The sequence below is a fragment of the Terrapene carolina genome, unplaced genomic scaffold (genome assembly GCF_002925995.2).
Source record: "Terrapene carolina triunguis isolate 2854851 unplaced genomic scaffold, T_m_triunguis-2.0 Scaffold138, whole genome shotgun sequence".
Lineage (NCBI taxonomy): Eukaryota > Metazoa > Chordata > Testudines > Emydidae > Terrapene > Terrapene triunguis.
Window position 1 is genome coordinate 3646373 of NW_020664489.1, and position 24776 is coordinate 3671148.

The 24776-nt window shown below is 40.4% G+C and overlaps 2 protein-coding genes across 3 annotated transcripts in view; one reads left to right on the forward strand and one right to left on the reverse strand.

Annotated features, from left to right (window-relative positions):
• ACAT1 (acetyl-CoA acetyltransferase 1) overlaps nt 1-19713 on the forward strand; it is a 26500-nt gene extending 6787 nt beyond the window's left edge. The window contains exons 2-10 of the mRNA XM_026653403.1: nt 560-655; nt 939-1039; nt 3755-3898; nt 8580-8730; nt 9556-9651; nt 13397-13510; nt 13960-14024; nt 16616-16773; nt 19192-19713. Of these exons, the coding sequence (XP_026509188.1) occupies nt 560-655; nt 939-1039; nt 3755-3898; nt 8580-8730; nt 9556-9651; nt 13397-13510; nt 13960-14024; nt 16616-16773; nt 19192-19312 (1046 nt within the window). The 3' untranslated portion in view covers nt 19313-19713. The remainder of the gene's footprint in view (nt 1-559; nt 656-938; nt 1040-3754; nt 3899-8579; nt 8731-9555; nt 9652-13396; nt 13511-13959; nt 14025-16615; nt 16774-19191) is intronic.
• Nucleotides 19714-23047: 3334 nt separating this feature from the next.
• LOC112118713 (protein NPAT) overlaps nt 23048-24776 on the reverse strand; it is a 30960-nt gene continuing 29231 nt past the window's right edge. For both annotated transcript variants that reach the window (XM_024217139.3, XM_024217134.3), the window contains exon 17: nt 23048-24072. In XM_024217139.3, coding sequence (XP_024072907.2) covers nt 23995-24072 — 78 coding nt within the window. In that variant the 3' untranslated portion in view covers nt 23048-23994. The remainder of the gene's footprint in view (nt 24073-24776) is intronic.

Below are 24776 nucleotides of genomic sequence, written 5' to 3' on the forward strand. Positions count from 1 at the left end.
TTAAAAAATAAAAACAAAATCTAAGCATGAAATGTGTAAAGCACTTAATGCCTGATTTGAGTGCTTTTGTTTCAGTGTTGCTTTTAAGAATAGATTAGAATGTTAATCAGTGGCCTATGTGAAATAAAATGTTAATCTGGTTCCTACTGGATATGTGTCCACCTCCCAAAACCTATCACCACATTAGACACTGATTTATAGTCTGCATTGCAGTTAGAGTGGATGCACTAAAGACATGGAAATGGAATTGCTCTAATGTGTTGAAACACACTGCCCAGGAGTTTGTTGAAGGCAGCATTCCTGGTGCTTGTGCTGTTTTTGTTCGGTGGATGCCTAGAGGACTTTGGTCTCTAGAGCAGTCTTCAGCATTTTTTCATGAACCATAAGTGTGGAAGCCCAGGAGGCTCTTGATGTAGGTCTGTGTGCTGTATTTTAGCCTCACTGGAGTAAAATCAGTGCATTTTATTGCCAGTGTTAGATTGAAAACTTTATCTAAAAGATAAAAATACTAGTGTATTGCTTCTCTCCCTTATAAAAAGCCTCTTGGTTTATTTTATAGGTATTCCTGCAGAAGAAGTGAAGGAAGTGTATATGGGTAATGTCCTGCAGGCTGGACAAGGACAAGCTCCAGCAAGACAAGCACTACTGGGTGCAGGTATTAACATACTGTTTTTGTTTCTGGGTTTAAAGATCTAGCGAATTTATACTACATAGAGCTGCTATAGAACTGTAGGCACAGATGATAACTATTTTACTTTAGATGAAAGTTAGCCCCATATGAAATATTATAGATGGTGAAAGGCATTTTTTTGTAATGAGGGGCAGTGCAACAAGATTAGCAGCTAATAGTTGTTAAATGCTAAAAAAGGATGATGTAATTAGATTATAAATAGAATAATGTGGTTGTCTTAATTGATTAATATATTTACTTGTCTCAGGTTTACCAATCTCTACTCCTGCTACAACTATCAATAAAGTTTGTGCTTCTGGAATGAAGTCTGTCATGATGGCAGCACAGAATCTGATGTGTGGAAATCAGGTATGTGAATTTTAGTGCCCAATAACTTCAAACATGATATCTGATTGCCAAAATGTGGAAATTCTGATCTCTGAGAAATACGAGACTAATGTGGTGGTTATAATATACTACACTTTGGTTTTGTGCTAATACTGCTTAACTAGAATTTATATTTTTTTACATAGATCCTAATTTTGTAGATATTTAAATGTTTGTTTTGATAAACAAATTTGTTAACTGTGTATTTAGAAATGTGTCTCGCATATATCTTAGGATACAGTTAATAGTGGAAGTAGTTGTGGTCAGTATTATAAGTTTTTCCTTTTAAGGGGAAGAGAGGATAGAGAAGCAAAATACCTAGATCTTAACCAGGTTGCTTTGACTCGTGCCTCTTGTGTAGACATACCGGTAGTCAGAACTAGAGACTATTCTAGCATAGCCTTTTAATAGTCAATATATGCTGACAAAGGAGTTTTTCCTGTTGTTGTAGGAACGCCACCTCCCCAAACAAAGTTAGCTGTGTTGTCTGAAACCCTCTTCTGTCAACATAGCTGTGTCTCAGGGTTTTGTTAGTATGGCTACATCAGTGGGGGTGTGATTTTATTTTTTTTATCCCCAACTGACATAGGTATGCTGATGCAACCCTTTAATCTAGACCAGGCCTAGATTAGGAGAAAAAAAAATCTTATCTGCCAATTATGGTACATCTTTGGAAAACCTACTTGCTGACATAAGTATTCTCTTTTATTTCTTAAAATACATACACGCTCTCTCTCCTCCCTAGGGTAGAGTTACTGATATCAATGCTTAATTCACACCAAACCCAATCTGACCCAGTATTAAGGGCTTGGTCTAGAGCCTGAAGTCAAGGGGAATCTTTTGCCCCTGACTGTACGGGTCTTTGATCAGGCTCTAAATGGTATTCTTGCCACTAACTTCAGTGGGATCAAGAACAGGTCCCGTACTTCTATTTCAACAGCTACTGCTGGGATTAGTAATTCACATTTAATGAATATTCATACCTTAGGTTTACATTTGATGGATGCAGGCCACACACTTTGTAGGGGCTCTCATATTTTAGAGATTTGACCTGAGGTGATTATGCATGCCTGATTCCCACACAGTATGCCACTGTCTCTCTACCCACTTCGCTGGATTCAGCCCTAATTGACTGTAAGTAGGTCTTAAAAACTATATTATTAGAAAAAAGAACAGGAGTACTTGTGGCACCTTAGAGACTAACAAATTTATTAGAGCATAAGCTTTCGTGGGCTACAACCCACTTCCTCGGATCCTGTCCCTATATTATTAGAGATTTTTTTCCCCCAGCTGCACACTCAGTAATTCTGATCCCATTACAGTCAATGACAAAACTCCCATTGACTTCAGTGGGTATGTGATTAGCGCTGTTTTAGAGCCTTTACTGGATTTATAGATTATTTTTTTTAAAACTGGAAGGGCTGGAGACATAAAATTATATAGGATCAGAATAACAAAGCTAAAAAAGGAACACTTTAAGAAATTTTCTGTTCCCTTCTCTGGCTTCCTATTTCTGATTTCTAGTCATAATTGCCTTTGAGTTCTCTCTACTGTCCGTCTCATCTTCATGACTCTCAATTGCTTTTATTGGATCCAGTATATACCTAATATTGAACAAAGCATCATTACTTTAAATCTTACCATAAAAAAACCTTCCTTTTCTTATCCCATGACTGACTCCTTGTAAAATATCCTTTATGAGGATGCAATATAAAAGTGTTTTACTGAACTTTTCTATAGACTACAGAAAAACATTAAACTTGCAATTTTTCTTATCCCTACCCATATGTAATACACTGCATTAAAAATGGTTACATGTATTCTTCATGCTGAGAATCTAGAAACTTCATGTGTGACGCCCCAGTGAATGGTCAACCATATCTTACAAAGGGTGATAAAACTGCAGGAACTACTTCTTGAAAACAATGTAGAAATATTAATGAATGCACATACTAATTAAATTGAATTTTGGGTTCAATGAGAAAACTGTTTGTTTTTAAAGTCTCCTGTTTGTTGCCGGCTTATTAACAGACAACATGGTAAACTGTGTTATGAAGTTGGATCAGATCTTTCCACACTGTGAGACAACACAACATTGTATAGAGCAGCTAGTACTTCATGTGAACAGATCTCTCTTCTTTGCTGGTGTCTTAAATTCTGAAACAGCTGTTTGTCCTGTAGATATAACATGTTGCTAATGGAGAACTGAAATGGAACAAATATGCCAAACTAAGACTTTTTAATCAGAAAATTCTACTTTAATCTTGGCGGCACTTACATTTCAACAATTGAGGTGTAGGAGAAAGAAAATACTAATTGATGTGAGGTGGCCAGAGCACCAGTACAGCGCATGAAAGATTAAAAAGAAATACAGGCTAAGAAATTTGTCAGATCTTTTTTTTCCCCTCAAACACTCCATGTTGTAACTTTACTGTAACTAATCTTCAAGACTTTTTGCTTCTCAGATCTTTTGAAATTACAGCTCAGACACAGAACATTAGTCATGTTTACTTCCTGTGCCAACACCAATTAACTGTTTTCATTTTTTTCCTGTTTTAGTCACACAAAAAATAGAAGCAATTTTGTAAGAAACATCTGTAACGTGTTCTCTAATCTTTTGTTATGTGGGAAGAAATTTTATATAAAATGGCTTTTATTGTAATTTACTTTAACATATGCTTGTTTTTGTTTGAGAAGGATGTGATGGTGGCTGGCGGGATGGAGAGCATGTCTAATGTTCCCTATACAATGAACAGAGGGGCAACACCTTACGGAGGAGTAAAGCTGGAAGATTTGATTGTAAAAGATGGCTTGACTGATGTTTACAACAAAATCCACATGGTAATTATTGCTGTTCAGTACTGAAACATACAGCAACTTCATTTTTTTGCCTATCATGAGCCTACTACCGAACTCAAGAGTTTATTACTAACTGTTTAAATGTTGGTTCTGGCATGCCCGGGAAATGAGGGACAGAACTGCTTCTGAGGAAAGGGTTCTTCCACTTTCATGATTCTTACTGTGAGTGGTGTGGAGAGGCTAGGCAGAACATTCAGGAGCAGGCCAAGCGGTGGTTTTGTGTCGCTGTGTTTGAGGCCTTTCTCCAGAGTCCAGGACAGTGGTAGACAGAGACTCAAGACCCGGGTGTATGCTGTAGAATGCACAGTTGATTACTAATAGCTCACTATTCCTTCCTTCCCTGGGGGGGGACCAATAAAGCTGCTCAGCCTCCCTTAGGGCATCCACTTGTGTGGCCCAGCACGGTTTCCCTGGTGGGTGGGTGGGTGGGTGGGTGGGTGGGTGGGTGGGTGTGTGTGTGTGTGTGTGTGTGTGTGTGTGTGTGTGTGTGTAAAATGAGATTCCTAGAGGAGAATGAGATTTGAGACTATCGGTATGCTCTCTCATCTGATACCGCCTCATAATATTTGATTCTCCTGGTTCCATGTCAGCTAGCATCCTGACAATAGCTCACTGGTTTAAGATGAATCCAGATAAGATTGAAGTGAGGCTGGTGGGCATTTTGAGGAATTAATGATTGTTCTCCCCACTGAAGGAATTTTCCTACCCTTTGTCTTAGTTATTCACAGTCTTTATTGGATTAGTTGCTACTACTTGCTTCCTAAATAGTAGCAGTTGCACAAATAATCTTTTACAATCTTTGCCTAGCCTATAGATTATTCATAGATTCTAGGACTGGAAGGGACCGTGAGAGGTCATTGTGTCCAGTCCCCTGCCCTCATGGCAGGACCAAATACTGTCTAGACCATCCCTGACAGACATTTATCTAACCTACTCTTAAATAACTCCAGAGATGGAGATTCCACAACCTCCCTAGGCAATTTATTCCAGTGTTTAACCACCCTGACAGTTAAGAACTTTTTCCTAATGTCCAACCTAAACCTCCCTTGCTGCAGTTTAAGCCCATTGCTTCTTGTTCTATCCTTAGAGACTAAGATGAACAAGTTTTCTCCCACCTCCTTATGACACCCTTTTAGATACCTGAAAACTGCTATCGTGTCCCCTCTCAATCTTCTCTTTTCCAAACTAAACAAACCCAATTCTTTCAGCCTTCCTTCATAGGTCATGTTCTCTAGACCAGGGGTAGGCAACCTTTCAGAAGTGGTGTGCCGAGTCTTCATTTATTCACTTTAATTTAAGGTTTTGTGTGCTGGTAATACATGTTAACGTTTTTTAGAAGGTCTCTCTCTATAAGTCTGGGGTGTGTGTGGAGGTGCAGGGCAGAAGGCTGGGTGTTGGGGGGACTCAAGGTCAGGGCAGAGGGCTGGGGGTGTGTGTGTGGAGGTGCAGGGCAGAAGGCTGGGGGGGTGTGGGGGGTGCAGGGCAGAAGGCTGGGGGGTGTGGAGGTGTGTGTTGGGGGGAGGTCAGGGCAGAGGGCTGGGGGGTGTGTGGAGGTGCAGGGCAGAGGGCTGGGGTGTTCGGCTCATGGGGGTGCTGCCAGCCCCCTGCCATGAGCTGCTCATGGCAGGGGGCTGGGAGGGATATGCCCTGTTCCACCCCCTTCCCTGAGGCCGACCCCTGCTCTAGACCTTTAATCATTCTTGTTGCTCTTCTCTGGACCCTCTCCAATTTCTCCACATCTTTCTTGAAATGCGGTGCCCAGAACTGGACACAATACTCCAGTTGAGGCCTAACCAGTGCAGAGTAGAGCGGAAGAATGACTTCTTGTGTCTTGCTCACAACACACCTGTTAATGCATCCCAAAATAATGTTTGCTTTTTTTGCAACAGCATCACACTGTTGATTCATGTTTAGCTTGTGGTCCACTATAACCCCTAGATCCCTTTCTGTCGTACTCCTTCCTAGACAGTCTCTTCCCATTCTGTATGTGTGAAACTGATTGTTCCTTCCTAAGTGGAGCACTTTGCATTTGTCTTTGTTAAACTTCATCCTGTTTACCTCAGACCATTTCTCCAATTTGTCCAGATCATTTTGAATTATGACCCTATTCTCCAAAGCAGTTGCAATCCCTCCCAGTTTGGTATCATCTGCAAACTTAATAAGCGTACTTTCTATGCCAATATCTAAGTCGTTGATGAAGATATTGAACAGAGCCGGTCCCAAAACAGCCCCTTGCGGAACCCCACTTGTTATACCTTTCCAGCAGGATTGGGAACCATTAATAACTACTCTCTGAGTACGGTTATCCAGCCAGTTATGCACCCACCTTATAGTAGCCCCATCTAAGTTGTATTTGCCTAGTTTATCGATAAGAATATCATGCGAGACAGTATCAAATGCCTTACTTAAAGTCTAGGTATACCACATCCACCGCTTCTCCCTTATCCACAAAACTCGTTATCCTATCAAAGAAAGCTATCAGATTGGTTTGACATGATTTGTTCTTTACAAATCCATGCTGGCTGTTCCCTATCACCTTACCACCTTCCAAGTGTTTGCAGATGATTTCCTTAATTACTTGCTCCATTATCTTCCCTGGCACAGAAGTTAAACTAACTGGTCTGTGGTTTCCTGGGTTGTTTTTATTTCCCTTTTTATAAATGGGCACTATATTTGCCCTTTTCCAGTCTTCTGGAATCTCTCCTGTCTCCCATGATTTTCCAAAGATAATAGCTAGAGGCTCAGATACCTCCTCTATTAGCTCCTTGAGTATTCTAGGATGCATTTCATCAGGCCCTGTTGACTTGCAGGCATCTAACTTTTCTAAGTGATTTTTAACTTGTTCTTTTTTTATTTTATCTTGTAAACCTACCCCCTTCCCATTAGCATTCACTATGTTAGGCATTCCTTCAGACTTCTCGGTGAAGACCGAAACAAAGAAGTCATTAAGCACCTCTGCCATTTCCAAGTTTCCTGTTACTGTTTCTCCCTCCTCACTGGGCAGTGGGCCTACCCTCTCTTCACTGATACAGACTTCACCTTTGTTATCCATACCTATCTGAAACCCTTCCTTGTTCCCTAGCATGAGAGACCTGCTGCAAAGGGCATATATGTCATGCTGGGGAACAAGGAAGAGATTCAGCCAATGCAGGGTTTTGGATAATCGAGCTGAGACTACTGCTTAGGACTGAGGAAGAGGAGGATAAAGATTCCCTGGCTGCAGGGGAGACCACTCTGCTGCTGAATAGCTCCTGCCCAGTACAGAGAGCCCTCTGCAGGTCCGCTGCCATGGAAGTGAGTGAGTAGGGCCACGACAGCAGAGGGCTTCCTGTGCTGCCCCAAGGCCAGTGACATGCAATCCCTGCAGATGCAGAGTTATCGCGGGGAGAGGAAGCTGTGGGAGAGGAGGCGTGGCTGTAGTCCCGATGGAGCAGAGCCTCCCCACCTAGCCAGGACTGCAGAGGGAGTCGTCCCCGTCACCCTCTATTTGGCTAGATAGAGGTATAGAAATTAACTCACTTGTGTGAGGAATCAGAGGAATGCTACAATCAAACTAATGCAGACTGATCTCTACACAATGTTTTATATGTAGAATTTGCTATAGAAACAGCATAAGTTTAACCAAATATGCATGCGGATTCTTAAGAAGTTAGCCTAGTGACCAAGGAGGAGGGGTCTAGCTCCCTCATCTTCAGAATAACTTTCTCAGGTGGACTTGGTGTATCTCAGGGAATTGGTAATGGGATATATTACCCTTCACCTCTGTCACCAGTGTACGTATAGCCCGTGTTTGTAGTGAACGAGATTTCTAATGGTTGGTTCTATGGCTGTTCAGTAACCTGTGTGAAATGAGTTAGGTGGTCGCAGAGGATAGTTGTGTATACAATAAAAAAAAGAGAGAAATTATCACGCTGTTCAGTAACCTGTACAAAAAGTTAGGTGGTCTCAGTTCAGTTGTTGGATGAAAAATTGGCACTACTTGCCAATTTGTCATTCTCTGCTGAGAATCCCAGGACTGAATAAGATCTGAAGATTGAAGTACCCTTTCAAGCCTAGAAGGCAGTCCCTCCAGTATAGGAATGATTTGCATTGGTGAGAACAGTTTGGATGTACTGTTATGTGGCTAAACAGGGCTTCAGATTGTCGATCCAAGCCATTTCAAAAGCATTAAATTCACACAGATTTTTTTTTTAAATTAGAAAGGCCTCATTAGGAACATTAGAGAGATAAGGTGGGTGAGGCAATAGCCTTTATTGGACCAACTTCTGTTGGTGAGAGAGACAAGGTTTTGAGCGACACAGCTTTTGCTGTGGCTCAAAAGCTTTTTTCCCTCTCACCAACAGAGAAGTTGGTCCAATAAAAGATATTACTTCATCCACCTTGTCTGTCTAATATCTTGGAACTGACATGGCTACAACTACGCTGCATATATCATTATGAACATAGCTTTCTGGCTTAAATTACATCTGTCCAGAAAATTGCCCACTAACTTCTGTTGTGAAGTTCAGATTCCTGTAGCAGTTGTCACAATAGAACCTTCTGGCAACTAACACTTAAAAGTTCACTTCAAAAGTTCTGTCATATCCATTTAAAAAAATTGAAGTTAATCTTCCCATCTATATTTCTGGTTCATGCTCTCAGAATGGTCTTTGTTTTTCCCTAGGGTAATTGTGCTGAAAATACTGCTAAGAAGCTTACTGTTTCACGAGAGGAGCAAGACACTTATGCTATAAATTCTTATACTAGGAGCAAGACAGCCTGGGAATCAGGAGAACTGACAAAGGAAGTTGTTCCTGTCACTATTTCACAAAAAGGTATTATGAAAATACATTCTAAAATAAATTTTTAATGTTAAAATATGTTACATTGTGCACTGATGAATACTAACATTGCAGCTGGAATGTGCGAATTTTGGGAATATTTTAAATTTCTGTTTAAAAAAAAAAAAATCTTAGCTTGCTTTCTGGCAAACACAGTTGGTGAAAGTTTATGGCCATTTGTTTTTACTGAGGTACTGGAGTTATCCATTCTTCTCTTGTAACTTGCATGAGTGTTACAACATAGAATAAGTGCTAGCTAATGTGGCTTGTAATTCATCTCCTTTTGGTTTTTTTACTATTTTAATACCCCTAATTGATCTGTGATTCCCCCCCCCTCCTTCTCTCCACCAGCCTGGGAGGATGAATTGCTAAAGGTCTTGTCTTAACAATAAACCTGTTTTGGATCAATGGGCTAAAGGAGCAAGCTTGTCAATTTTTGTCTCTCTTCACAGCTAAATTAAGTCACATTCCATTTTTAGACATCCTGACATATTATTTCTATAAAATGTAACATAGAATAAATATTGCAGAATACCGTGGGTCAGTGGTCCCCCAACTTTTCAGGATTGTGCTTCCCCTTACCCCGTCTGTCTCCTGCCCCCCTCACCCCCTCGGGGCTGGGAGCAGGAACACTGCTTTTGTGTGTGTGTGGGCATGCCCCACAGTTTGGGGAGTTCGGTTTTAGGGGCTACATTTTGGATAAATCATAACGAAAATAACCTGGTAAAATGTCACATGCATCAGTGTGCAACTTTTCATGCTAAAATGCCAAAAACTGATTGAGTTGGCTTTGATATGGCATCTTTGGCATTATTTCAGGGAAACCAGATATAGAAGTGAAAGAAGATGAAGAGTATAAGCGTGTTGATTTCAGTAAAGTTCCAAAGCTGAAGACTGTTTTTCAAAAAGAAAATGGTAAGTACTCTATATGGAGCAATTGGTGTTGTGTGGTTTGTTTTTTTTTTTTTTTTAAACAGAGCAAATTTTTTATGAAATATTTGAAGTCTCTCCACGCTAAGCCAAGTAGTGAAGAACAGTTTCCAATTGAAATTACTAGGACATATATAGATATTTTATTAAACACAGTCTTCATGCTGATTCCCAATATGTTACTGATGTGTCGCAGGAGAGGAAGAGATGTATCCAATTTTAAATTAAAGATTTCCATAGCTTTAGTTGCAGTCAAAGGTGAACTGCTTTACTTGAAACAGGGACTCTGGTGTTTGTCTTTTTTTGACTGAGTTTCTCCAAAGTATGTTAGCAGGAGGACTGTGCTTATCTTCTGTTGAACACAGTAGCCTGCTCTTGTTCAGGGCTTGACTTTGAGAGCTGTATATTCTTATGGTACTTAATTTCAAAAAATAAAATCTCAAAACTCTTTCAAGTTGGACTGTTTCGACAGGTGGGTGAATAACATATTCTTTCCACCCAGCCCCAATGTCAGTGTATTTGAAAACAGCTTAACTGGGTCAAGGTGAAGACGACGGAAAGCAAAGGAATACAGCAGGCACCACTTACAGCAGCACCCTTTGTGTCCTGGATAATTGTTCTTATAACTGGACAATGTACAGCAGTGTTTCCTGGAGAAATGCAGGCTGTGTTACATACTTCATTTTGTTGTGACATTTGGAAGGTCTGGTTTAGTGACCGGCTTTAATGGTTTCCACTTGAAACAGGTGATAATTGTGGGGGAATCAAACAGCAAAGTTGGTCTAGAATTGCAGTTTCCCAAATGTTCTTGTAAGTGGAATGCTAACACTGAAAAGTAGATGTCAAGATGAGTGTCTTTCCTGGAGAAGTGGTACATGAGTGTGGAAGCTGTATCTGTTTTATTGTTGCACAGATCCAGCGGGGATTGATTTATCACGTCTAATCGACCCCCGAGCACTCTCCCATCGACTCCTGGGCGAACATTATTGCTTTGCGTGTTGATCCAGTCCATTTTTCGTTCTCTTCGGGCTTTAATTATAAGTTGAACTTGTTTAATTAAAAGGTTGCTTCTTCGAGCGGCTCTGCATATTCCCACTTACGGGTACTATGCTGCCTTGTGCTACCTAGCAGCAGAACCACCTAGCAGGGTCAGCTAGAGCACTCTTGCGCTCTCTGCCCCTCCTGTCCAGTGTCACTGATGTTCTGAGAGCGAGACTTGTATAGGGGCTGGAGTGCCCTCAGTTCCATCTGACCGTATGCCTGGATGGATGTAAACATCTCCAGTCTCTTTGGAGTTGGAGCCCTTTTTATTGTTAGGATAGTTAGTGTTAGCGATTATTTTGTCCCCTGTCAATTCTGGGTTATGGCAGAATCAAAGAAGTGGAGAAGCCCGGGATTCAAAAGATGTGTTTCCTGCCTGGCAGCAGGCCACTCACCTCCTGAGTGTTTGATTTTCTGGACCTTTACTCCCAGAGCCCACAAGGATAGGGAGAATTATTTGTAGCTCCTCCTTCTCGAAGCTCTTGAAGCTAGATCCTCTGGATCGGATCAGTACCCTTATTGAAGGTTTATCTGAGCAGTCTTGGCTCCTGGAGCTTTCAGCAGCTCTAAGTGACTGCAGGGTTCCAAGAGGCTGCAACTCTGTCGGAGCCAGGTCTAATTCCTGCAGCTCCCTCAGTCAAGTCCTTGAGGCTACATGAATCCAAATCAAGGGCCACATGGTCATATCCAACTGGCCCGGTTTCAGAAGAGATGTTGAGAGAGAGTTTGTCTATGCTCACTGGTGCAGTACCTGCTGCCTCACAATTATCCAATCCTGACAGAACCTCTGCGGCCATGAGACCAGGGTCAGTTCCCACTTCCACTTTCAGATCCAGAAGATGGATTTGAGTGGTGTGTCAGAACTGGGGCTGTCGGAGCCTTTGGTTCTAACTGTTGCAGCACCAAAGAAAATGAGACATAGGGACAAGTTCTTACCTAAGGTAGTATCTGAATTTCACATCAATCAGACAATTAATTTGTTGCCTGCCTCTTCTCTCTCTCCTTCCCTTCCCCTCTCCCTCCCCCCTCCAAAAAGGAAAAATAATTATAATAAGGGGGAATCTGTTCTCCAGACTATGGATGCTAGAAGAGTCCTCACTTGTTATTTAGGTAGAGCTAAATGTTTTAATAAATGGTCTAGATTGTGTTTTATGCTTAAAAATTACATGGGTTGTACAGTTTCTTCCCAGACACTCTTGATGGATTAAACAGTGTATTGCTGAATGTTAAACACCAACAAAATCTCCTGTACCTGCTTCGATTCTACCACATTCCACTAGAGCGGTAGCTACCTTCTTCACTTGTCTTAGGCAGCTGCCAGTTGCTGAAATTTGCAGAGCTGCAATCTGGACTTTGGCGCACATCTTTGCTAAGCACTGTACTTTGGACTTGGCCTGTAGGGCAGATGCTAGATTTGGTAAAGCACTGCTTCAGCCCTTATTCAGTTAGGCCTCTGTTCCCACTTCCAGGTTAATTTTCAGCACTGCTTATCAGTCTGTCCCATAAGTGGGAATATGCAGAGCCACTTGAAGAAGAAATGAAAGCTACTTACTTGTAACCAGAGTTGTTAGAGATTGCTCTGCATGTTCACACTACCCACCTGCCTTCCCCTTTTTGTCAGAGTCCTTGTTCTATGTCTCTGGCTCTGATGTGGTGAGGGCACACTCCCTCTTATATAGCCTCTCCCTCAGAACATTGATGATGCTGAGGGAAGGGGAGAGGTGCATGACCGTACTCTAGCTGACACTGCTAAAGAAGGCTCTACCACAATGCGGCGCAGTACCCATAAGTTGGGAATATGCAGAGCCTTCTCGAAGAACTCCGGCGATAAGTAACCAACCTTCATTTTCAAATCTGTTTTAATCTGATGGAAAAATCTTTATATCGGGACACTTAAATTGATTTAAATCTGGCTTAAATCAATATAGTTACAGGCCTGATCTACACATACAGTTTACAACAGTGTAACTTCTTATTCCAGTGGGAGAATGTGCGCCTTCACACACGTCTGTCTCCAGTCGATGGATCTCTGAAGCTAAATCAGTTTAGTTGCCCCACTTTTTTGCAGCCCTGTATCGATTGGCGTTAACTTGATTATCGGTAATGTGGAAGCCATTACCGTACCTAAGTAAGATAAATCGATTTAAACCTGGCTTAAATTGATGTAAGTGTCCACACAGGTTTTTGCACCAGTTTAACTACATTTAATTTAAAAGCTTACCTTGAGGCTATGTTTATATTATACTACAAGCTAGGGGTATGATCCCCCAGCTCACGTACATGTACTTGAGGTAACCCAATGAGAGCTAGCACTTGTATAAGTAGTAGTGTAGCTTCGGGAGCATTGGCAGTGTTGGCATGGTTTACCCATGCCAGTACAAACACTCCTGCAACCTGTGAGTATGTACTCAGCACAGCTAAACCATGTTGCCGTTGCCTGTGCTACCACAGCTGCACTACTAATACTCATGCTAGTTCTCATCGAGCAATCATGAGAATTTGTATGCGAGCTGGGAAATCACACTCCTAGCTTGTAGTGTAGATGTAGCCTTAGTTAAGCCAGTGCCCCATACTTGTACAGACAAGAGCTCAGATTCAGGACCTCTCTGTCAGATAAATGCATTGAAAAGAGATACCTGAGCTATTGCATTTTCCTTCCTCTGTTTAAATACTGTTCTTCTTTTTTCAGGAACAGTAACTGCTGCCAATGCCAGCACACTGAATGATGGAGCAGCTGCTTTGGTTGTGATGACTGCAGAGGCAGCCAAGAGACTTAATGTCACACCACTTGCAAGAATAGTGGGTTAGGAATTTTTCCAAATGCCTCTCTCAAGTACTATGCTGGAAAATACTCGAGATTTGCCATGTGACCTGGAATCTTGCTTAACCAATCTTCTTTTTCTTTGGGGGAGTGTGGGATAGGTTCATTGGCTAGGAAGGTGCAGCTGTAACGTAACTTGAACTGTTCTTTTAAATTCCAAGAGCCAAACATGCTTGGACTCCTGATCATAGCCAGCCTTTCCTAAACAGGATTGTGTCTAACACGTTTTAAAAGTAAAATCTGAAAATATTGCCATACTGTTTGCTTACAAGCACACACAGCTTACAGCCTGTTTTCAGGAGTCATTTTATTTAAATGAATAGAAAAATTGATTGGTGGAGAAGGGGAGTATTGGACTTGTATCCTGTATAGGTTAATATTTCCTTTGTGAAAAGTGATAAAAGATTTCAATAATATTTATGGTCTTACAGCTTTTGCAGATGCTGCTGTTGATCCTATTGACTTCCCAATTGCACCTGCGTATGCTGTTCCCAAGGTAGGAACAAAACTGATCACTGCTGAATATAAAAAAAAATGGTAAGCTTGCCTAAATTGCTCCAGTGATCCAACATGGATTTTCCTCTGATTGGAATACAGACAATACTTGCATCACAGGCTTATTTATAAAATACTTTGGGATCTTTTAGATAAAGTAGTATTTATATTATGATTGCTTAGCCACAAGAATAACTCCCATGCAAAGTGCACATTCAGTTTTCTGTTCTAGTTAGGTTTTTTTATTAAAGGAACACAGTCCCCTTGAAATTTAGTCGGCTTAAAGAAAAGAGTTTAAAATAGTTACAGGTACTTCCTTGCCCCTCAATACCTCTGCCAGTTTTTTGTGGTTAAGTCATCACTGTTGCTGTCTGAAAAATCGTCACAAACAGGAACACAACATAAATAGGCTATCAAGTCAAATACCCAAAGTAAACAAATTAGAAAACAGAAAAAAATATTTATTTAGTCCTTATAATAACTTCAGGTGTTACAAGTAACAAGTGACAAATCTTTTAGACAGAAGTGTGATGGGATCTGAGTCAGTGTCTCATCAAGGAACTAGTTAAATGATGCTGTTCATTGTATTAAATAAAGGCTCTCTCTGTGGGTATGACAAATGTAGGTAAAACAAAAAGCTGACAACTTTCCAGGTTCTTGTGTATTGGCACTTGCTATGCAGACTCCTTTAGTGCCAGACTGGGGGGTTAATAATGTTGCCTGAGTTGAAGTTAAGACAGACATGTTAATCTCGGTGCTTGAGAGAGAACCCAGCTGGGTGGTTAATATTAAATTATTCTAAGCATGTCAAAGCAATTATCCGTAACTAAGGCCTTGCCTACACCAGAAGGATTTTTTTAATACAACCTAAGGTATGAATTTAAACTGATATAGCTATACTAGTATAACCCCCTCCTCCCCCAATGGGCACTCTTGTTTTGATCTAAACAGAAAAAAGTCTTATCAGAATAAGTGTGTCTACACGGTGGGGTACGGGGCTGGTATACTGTCGTAATTGGTAAAATGTTCCTTTGTAGACTGGTAGTGAAACTTGTATTTGGCAGCATCAGATTAACCCAAATCTGTGGAAAATATTTAATTGTCACATTTGTCAAATGTGCTGGTAACTTTACAGAAGACTTTGGTTTTGTTTGAGCTGATTTATGGCTTTGGTCAGTAGAAAAGGTTATGTCCATACAAATGTGGCTGTTTCTTAAAATGTAATCCACTTCATTGAATTACATTGATGGAATTATTGACGTGTTAAAACCAATTTAGCTTGCAAGGTATAAATAGTAAAATGGAGGATTGGGTCCTCAGGTGTTAACATCAATGTTAATAACTAGATTGGGGTGTCAAACTCATTCTGTAGGAAAGGCCAAATTTATTTTTTTAATTATGGTGCATGGGCTGGGGCATAAATTTACATTTGTATAATCCCCTCAATCCACAGATCTCTCACTGATGTTGTGTTGATTGCATAAAGATCAAGGTTAGAATAAAGGTTTTTATGTAACCAATTTTTAATTCAGTTGCATTCTGCATCACTTGGGAGAATATTCTCACTCTTAAGACCTACCACTATTTTTCTTCTTGTTGTCACTTCTACATCTCTACTGCTCCCCTGGCTTTGGTCTTGTCTGTACTTAAAAGTTTTGCAACTCTCCCTAGTTTAGAGTTATACTAGTAGAAAAGTGTGTATACTGGTATAGCTTATTCCGATTCAAGAACTCAAAGAAGCTATACTGGTACTATACCTTTATACCATACCAGTATAACTGGCAGAAAAAAAAATAAAAAAAAAATCACCCCCTAACCAGTAGTGACAATAGTAAAACTTTTAAGTGGTTTGTCTTGCTTCCTTTTCTCTCTCCTCCTCCCCCCTCCCCTTTCTATTTTCTTCTTTGCATCAGCTCCCAGTTTGCATCCAGGGGCTTCACTTCCACTCCATTTCCAGCTGATAAATAGTTACTGACATGTGAAGCATCATCACTCTATTGAGGCTAATGGAAAAGGTGGAGTGAATTTCCAGAGCTGCTGTTTCGAGCTGTCTGCAAACGGGGAAGATATCGGTGTCAGTTACACTGTGCTTACATTTGGAAGGTTATTTGTAAGCATGAGGGCAAAGAAGAGAGTTTTAGATTCTGCAGAATCTGAACATGCTACACAACTCGCATAAATACATCAAGTAGGCCTTGTGTCTGACACCTTCAAACTAGAGGCTGTGAAAGTTTCGCCACTCTTTTTTCTCTCTCTGGTGGGCTTCCCTTGAGTTCATTTCAGTTGTGACAAAGCCAGATCTAGAGCCATCTTAGCCCTGTTTTTACAGGGGCAACTGCTGAGATGTGCAGTCTTCTGTACAATCCTTTCTTTGCAGGGAATAGTCTTAACACCACTTTTGAATAATGTGTATCCCAGCTGGGAAACTGGTGAAAAGCCTTGTGACAAGGGGAAGCTTCTGATCCAGGCCGAGTGCTTCACTGGGTAACTTTGAACTAGTTATAGGAAGTGTAACATTGAATTAAAAACAAAACAGGACCACCATGAAGTGCTTTTGGTTACATAAGTTTCACAACAATGTTTTATTTCTAGGTTCTTAGTGATGCAGGATTGAAAAAGGAAGACATTGCGATGTGGGAAATCAATGAAGCATTCAGCGTTGTAGTCTTAGCCAATATTAAAATGCTGGGTATTGATCCACAGAAGGTGAACATACATGGAGGTGCTGTGTCTTTGGGACATCCAATAGGGTAGGTGAAGTACTCCATTGTGTGTTTTTTTGTTTGTTTGCACTTTAGGGTAGGTCTTATCCTTGGACAGTATCTGTTAAACACATCATTGCGTCTGTGTGCGCTTGGGCCATGTTTTTTTAACACTTCCATTTTGTCTTTAGTTTTCCAAGCCAGGGGCAAAGGCTGTTGCTAACTGTCACAGGGAGCCAGGCAGTAGGAAGAAGCGTGAGCAAGAATTGATGGTGGCAATTTGGTAGCAAGTTCATTGTAATTTTATCCAAGGCTTAACTTTTAGGGTTCTGTGAATCAGGCTTGGTTGGAGGTTCACCTTTCTCCTCAGTATTTAGCTCTTCTTTGCAGTGGATGAGCAAGATTGGGAACCTTTTCTTGGATGAAGAATTTTCCTTGTGTCACAGGAAATTTTATTCAGTTCATTTATTTGCTCCCATCACTGTTGTCTTGGTACATGTACCATTTTTTCCCCTCAAATTTCAAATTATTGAACTTGTTAACCAGGAAACAGGCATTACTCCTATCAGAATCAACTGCAACAGTAAACCCACTAATTAATGTTTGTGCAGTGCTTTCAACATCCGCTGTACTAATAAGTATTAAGTATTTGTTATACTGACTAAGCCCTCCTGCAAAAAGCCTAAGTTAAATGGAGGACCTTCAGGGCATAGTGTAAAGACCACCAGGACACTGGATCTGTCCCACCAACAGGCAATTAAACTCCAGGCCTAGGGCCCTCTACTGAAAATATCCTCACATTTGATCGCCACTGTTGTCTAAGGTGGATCCAGAACATCTACTGAACACCTAGTATTGCAGTTAGAAGCCAGCAGTCATTGGAGCACTGATGTAATGTGCTCTCTTCAATTTAACCCACCTGTCCCCCTCCCCCCAAAAAAGAGTTGTCACGTTATGAAGCAGCTGTAGTTTCTGAATAGTCTAAGGCTAGGTCTACACTACGGGGTGGGGGGTGGGGAGAGGTCGACCTAAGATACGCAACTTCAGTTACGTGAATAGCGTAGCTGAAGTTGCGTATTTTAGGTTGACTTACCTGGCTGTGAGGACGGCGGCGAGTCGACTGCTGCCGCGCTGCCGTCGACTCCGCTTCCGCCTCTTGCTGCGGTGGATTTCCGGAGTCGACCGCAGAGCCATTGGGGATCGATTTTATCACGTCTTCACTAGACGCGATAAGTCGATCCCCAATAGATCGATTGCTACCCGCCGATCTGGCGGGTAGTGAAGACATGCCCTAAGTCTTTCCCAGTAATCTACTTTGGAGGTGATAACTGGCATTGTGCAGATCCACTGAAGAAAAATAGCCCCAATCATCTAGCTAAATACAGATTGAAAAAACCATTGGGGATTCCAGGAGCAAATGGTGATCCAGAAGTGCCCCTTGAGTTGCAAGCTCTGTTGGCAAAGATGTTAGGACCACTCCTCAACTCAGGGGGGCTAACATCTTCCTTGCCGTATTCTGTTGGTGTCCTCTGATCAAATCAGCATCACCATAGTCTTCTCTGGATAGGTTATTTTCAAAAGTCCCTCTCTCGGTAAGTATGTAGGGCCCTGATTCTGTAAACATTTATGCATTGAACTAAATGAGCTGACTTTTGTGCCAGAATGCTTGTCTACACTTAAAACACTGCAGCTGGACCATTTCAGTGAAGATGCAATCTACACTGCTGGGAGGAGTTCTCCTGTTGGTGTAGATACTCCACCTCTCTGAGAGGCGATAGTTAGGTTGATGGTAGAATTCTCCCATTGACTTAGCACTGCCTACGGGGCGGGGAAGAGAGGGGTTAGGTCAGTTTAACTGTGTTGATCAGGGGTGTGGATTTTTCACACCCCTGAGTGACTTAATTATGCTAACTTAATTTCCTAGTGTAGACCAGACCACTGTGTTTGACGGTTCAGGGTCTTAATCATAGCAAAAGCAGCACCTCATTGTACATCCTCAGACTTGTAGTTGAAGAAATCGGTGCACAAAACCACCAGTTGAACCAGCAGCTGCTCTCAAAATTCATTCTTCCTGTGGTGGTGGCAGCATGGAAGAGACTTATGTGCAGCCTGCTGTCTTTTTGAGAGAGCTGTGCTTTGCAATGCAGCCCAGTTAATTCAGTTCCAGCAGGGAACAGAAAGCCTGGTATTTTAAAGAGCTGTGTTTAGAATGCTGCAAGGTCTCTTCCCTCCCTAGGTTGACACTTCTGGTATTTACATAAAGACCTTCATCCCCTCAATGAAAGACAAAGTGGAAAAACTGGTGGAAAGTTGCTTTTATTACTCTTAGGTATGGGTATTCGATATTTAATCCTGAGGATGCAGTGCTTCAGCAGCACTGCCATTTGAATCTGTTGATTGTTTTAGCTTGATTTTATACAAGTTGCTCTGACTTCCTAAAACTAAACTGTTTTCTCTTCTATATAGAATGTCTGGAGCGAGAATTGTTGCTCACATGGCCCATGTGCTGAAGCAAGGACAGTATGGTCTTGCAGGAATTTGTAATGGAGGAGGTGGTGCTTCTGCGATTCTGATCCAAAAGCTGTAGTCTGGCTGGCTGTTGAAAATACCAAGCCTTAAAATTATATGAGCAAAATAATCTGAGTGGTGGTGGCAGTTACGTTATTTATGGATTTGCAGATAACACCCACTTTAACTGTTGGTTTTCTATAGTATTTCTCTAAAACCTTGATCAGTCATGCTCACATCTGTGTTTTACTTTAAACTAATTTAGTGCAAGAGTTTTTCACATAGTGTGAACTAAAACTTATCAAATTATGGTAAACTACAAGTTGTCATTAGACAAAGACTGTATGCCTACTCGGAATGTAGCTGTTCTGTGGATGATTCACAAAGATCCCCACAAGTAATTATTTGAATGAAAATTGTTTTCTTTGGTGGGTAATGAATTGATATTAAATCATTCATAGCTCTTAACATGGACACATAGCTTAAGTGCTCAATATTTTATTTAAGCCTGTAATATCTAGTTGAATTTTTTTTTTTCCATGAAAATCACCTGGCAGTTACTTACCTGAATATTGCTGTTGGAACATATCTTTACAACAGGAGTGTGAGTCTAGCTTGCCATCAACTGTTTAGACTTCTTCTAAGGTTAGCTACAATGCTGGAGGAGTCTTTACACCAGCTTTTCATTAAGGATTTCTGCAGCACTTTGTTTAGCATTGATAAAAATTAGTAACTGACATCATAGAACACAAGTTTGTCAACTGCAGCTGAAAATATTAAAAATACTTAACCGTTAAATTATGCACAGATAATTGGCATTTCTCATTAGTCAGAGATAAGTGTTCACATGCAGAGTTAACTGGTATAACTATATCCCTTTAAGTTCACACCCTACTTTATACAATTACAACTTCCCGTGAGACAAGCCCATCAATCTGTGGTATCCAGAAAAGACTGGCTGACAGTTGCTTGTGTTCAAGTAAACTATTGTCACCTTTGTGCTAGTTCAGGAGCAGTTGTAAAAATTTTTGCCTTCTGGCCTGAATCTGTGCTACAGTTTTCAGGAATATTTTGAGCTGAACAGATATATCCACATGCAAACTTAGAAATGTAGAAAGATCAGAATATGTATTTTCACTGAAGATTCTGCATATGGTTTGAAAACAATATCCCTAGAATAGGTGGATGCAATTCTAGTGCAGCTTTGAGGGGGTAAGAAGCAAAGAAACGACGAATCTTCCTCTAGTTTTCCTAGTACTAGCAGTAATGTAAACTTTTAGTTCTTTAAGTGTTTTAGCTGATTACCTAAAGTCTTTCTTAGCACTTTTTTGTGTGCGCGCTTAACTTCAGTAGTGGTCTTCATGTGTGAAAATTTGCAATCACTAGCAGATAATCTACCAAATTGGCAACAGCACCAACAAATGTTTAACCTGAATGAATAGTTTTGGTAGTTAGATATTCTTAAATTTCTCTCTGCTCCCAGACCTGCTACCAAACAGGTCTTTTAAAAAAGATTTCTAAAATCACAGCCAACATGTGTACGACACAAGTTCAATGCACTGCAACTAGCAGCAGCCTGCTGCTTGTTGGGTGGTGGTGTTTTAAAGGCTGTGTATATGTTACACTACCAGTCTCCACTCCTTGACTTCTAGGAAATGAACACCCATAAGAAAAGATTTGGTCTTTTGATTCAGAAGTTGTTAATTCATTTCTGGTAGTACCCTGGTCTTGTCAAGAAATATACTCTGGCAATAACCACTCAAAGGTGAGGCAGGTAACTGGTTCTCATAAAACATCAATTTTGTGTCTGTAGAAATTGACATATGAAACTTAAAATCAGAAGTAACTTCAACCCTCATCTACACCGCAACATTTCATTCTGTCATGACTACCTTCCTTACAGCTGCTTTAAATTGATTAGCTTCACAAGTCTTGCAGTCTAACCTGTTTTTTTGTTGTTGTGGGTTTTTTGGGGGGGAAGGAGGAGGAGGAGAGGCATGAGCATTTTGCTACCCTGTTTCCCCGAAAATAAGACAGTGTCTTATATTAATTTTTGCTCCCAAAGATGCGCTAGGTCTTATTTTCAGGGGAGGTCTTATTTTTCTTGTCCTGGTGGCGGCATGGGCTCTTTGATTTAAAGAGACCTCGCACTGTCTTATTTTCGGGGGATGCCTTATATTACAGCGAGAGGCAAAACTGGAAGTAGGTCTTATTTTCGGGGGATGTCTTACATTCGGGGAAACAGGGTAGATAAGCCCTCTGAGCCTTTAGAGATAATTTCAGAAGTTGACTCTATAAGAACAAGTTGCAAATGTTATGTCTTCAAATATTGTTCTTTATAGCTAGCTCATGTCCACCCCAGAAAAGCCTATAGTACTGATACGTAAAGTAATACACCTCTACCCGGATATAACGTGGTAGAGCAGCGCTCCGGCGGATCAAAGCAAGTTTGATATAACGTGGTTTCACCTATAACGTGGTAAGATTTTTTTTTTTTTTGGCTCCCGAGGACAGCGTTATATCAGGGTAGAGGTGTACTGCTTACTAGGTGTAAGACTTCAGAGGAAGACGAGTATGGGTTAAGGATTTTTACTTAACGTCAGTCCAAGCCTGCCTCTTTCTCTAGTGGCAACATTAGCTATCATTTTTCCAGAATTAAGGAAGTTGAAGGCTTTGTGTAAAATAGGTACTGGAAACATTAATGGGTAATATCAAGTCATTTGTGCAAGAAGGGTGTAGGGTTTTTCAAAGCTGACTACTCACTTAAAACATCTTCCAAAAAAAGAAAATTCAGCTGTCATTTCACGTTTTATATTTCTGCAAACAGACCTGATAATTTAGCATTAACATAGTCCTTTGAAGATGCAGAGCAAAAATGAAAGTGAACTGAATACTTGCATAGGCCTGGTAAAGGGCTGTTTTGTACACAAAATCGATAGACAAACTTCTGGATTAAAACCAAAATGTTTATTCAAGCCATAAATGCTATGCAGTATTAAGTTAGTGGATGGGTTTAATATAAACATCTACTGCATAATATTTGGTTCCTTAGGAATCCTTGGATGCTATTTGAAACATTGCCATGTCACCATACAGTTCTTACAAGAAAACTATTAGATTGTTCAATAATATATCAACAAGTTGAGAACAACGAGGAAACACACCACTGCCAGTGAAGAAAATTCTGCAGAACAAGTTAGGCCTTATACCATTTGGAGTAGGGATTAGGACTAGTGATCACGAGAGTTTTTATTAATTTGTATCTATACCAATTCCTACCAATGTGTAGGATGCATACATAGGAGCTTTGCCCTGCCACATTCACTATGTTGAACTACCCCACTGGATACCAGCACGATCTACCTTTATTTTGAGCTAAAAGCCTTTTAAGTAGATGAAACAGGAAGCTACCATAGTGACAATACAAAATAGGGTTGAAAGAATCATCTTTCCCATTAGAGTATTTTAGATTTTTAGTCTCACTGCATCAACTCGCCCCCCCGCCCCCCCAGCAAAAAGTAAAATTACAGTGGAAGACCCAGGAGACAGTGTGCCCTGTTCAGAAATACTGTTAGAGATTTCTAACAATCTCTCAAAACTCACTACCTACACAAATGAACTATTTTACTCAAGCTGTCATTGAACATTCTTTTCCTTTTGCTAGGCTCTAAATCAAAACTCACTACCTATTTGAGGTGGGTTTGTTTTTTTCCCCACCAGCAACTGTTCATTTGAGTACATGGCATTTACTAAATTAGCTAGGGTATTTGGATTTCAGTGACCAAAACTTCCATTTCAATCCATTACATTTCATCTCAATACAACATAATGCAGGAATGTTGAACTGCTGATCTCCAAATGATATGCATGGATACAGAACTGAGCCATGTGAACTAAACCCTTTTCACTGTTGAGAAAAACTACATCTAGTCTGGCTATTAAAATTTTAAATATTTAAAACTTCACTATTTTAAGTAATTTTTGCACTTCAACCGATACCATCATAGCTAACACGATCGGCATTTGGGAACTTACTTGGCTAAGCTGGTAACTGCTGTTTAAGATTTTGTAAAATTCTTGGGCAACTTTATTGGAAGATAGTACACTTTGGGGGGGGGAGGAAGAGACGACTTGTGTTTGTGCCTATTACTCTCTCCGTTGGGGGTATCATCCATGCAGTTTTAAAAAGTAAAAAAGCCTTTGACAGAACATGGTGTGGAGGGGTAGGAGAGAACTCTACTACAAACAAATGAACAACAGTCTGATTTAAGAACCCCTGATACCTGTAAAAGATGATCCAAATGCTTAATTTCCTAGTTCTTCTCTCAACTGCCTTGTTTAAAATCAGCAGTGCTGCAAGGCTTAGAAATGCTGAGCTACAGAATCACTGCCCTCAAATTCACAAAGTGACTAAGCAATTTAGATGGGTAAGTAAAGAACTTTGCAGAATATAAACACCTGGAGTTATAGGAAACAAACTAAGAACATTTGGTTGTTTACAACTCTTCTCACAATACATTTGTACAATACTTACATTATCCAAACAAGTCTACCTGTACAGTTTTGTAAATAAATGGCTCTACATCACTGTAAGTGCTTTCTCAAAAATAAAATATACCAACTTAGAATTCTATTTACAAACTAGCAACCTGCTTCAGAAACAGCATGATTTTGCTATAAAGTGAAACTTCAGTGCACTGAAAGTGCAGCTCACCCTTTACAAAGCGACACCTTGTTTTAAATAGTCATAGTTCAACTATTTTATTCATCATAATGCAAAGATAACAAGAACTTGTCTACATCCATTCCAGCTGGAAAACAATGTGGCAGCTTCTTTTTCTGTTGGGAGAAGGAAAGGCTCATGTTAAACGCCAAAATCATGGAGGTGAAAAAGTTTGCAAATTTCTTACTTTTGCTTCATGCTACCCCATCCACATGCTGAAGCAGTAAACACATGACACTTATTCAGAGAGTACCACATCCTTGTATTAAATTATTGTACACATGTATTTTAATTGAGCAGTGTAGTAGTGACCATGCACAGTGTGATTCAGGGACTGTGGGAGTAGATTGGGTTGCAGTTTCAACTCTTATTTGCTTGTTCTGTGGCCTTGGACAAGTCTCTGTGTATCTGCCTTAAGTTTCCCCGTCTGGACCATGCTTACACACCTTTGTAAACCACTTTGAGACCTCTGGATAAAAAATATTATAGGACTAAGTATTACGAATTACAAAAGCTACAGAATGTATCTTGTCCCATCACAGTTTACATGGACTGCTTTAACGCTTGATCTAGAGTAATGCCTTTTAAATTCACCATTGGATCAAACTCCCAAGTTTTATTTAAGATAATATTTCAAATGTAGCAAAAAGACAAAGTATGTCAGCTCCTGGGTCTATCACTGCACCGAGGCTGTGGGAAAGGGATTGCATTCCAGATCTGTCTTTTAGTATAAAATAAGTTTTCTTTTTCTACGAGTAAGTTTCTAATAGGCTAATTTGACCTTTATACCCAGTTGCCAACAAAGTTACTGGGAGTTGCT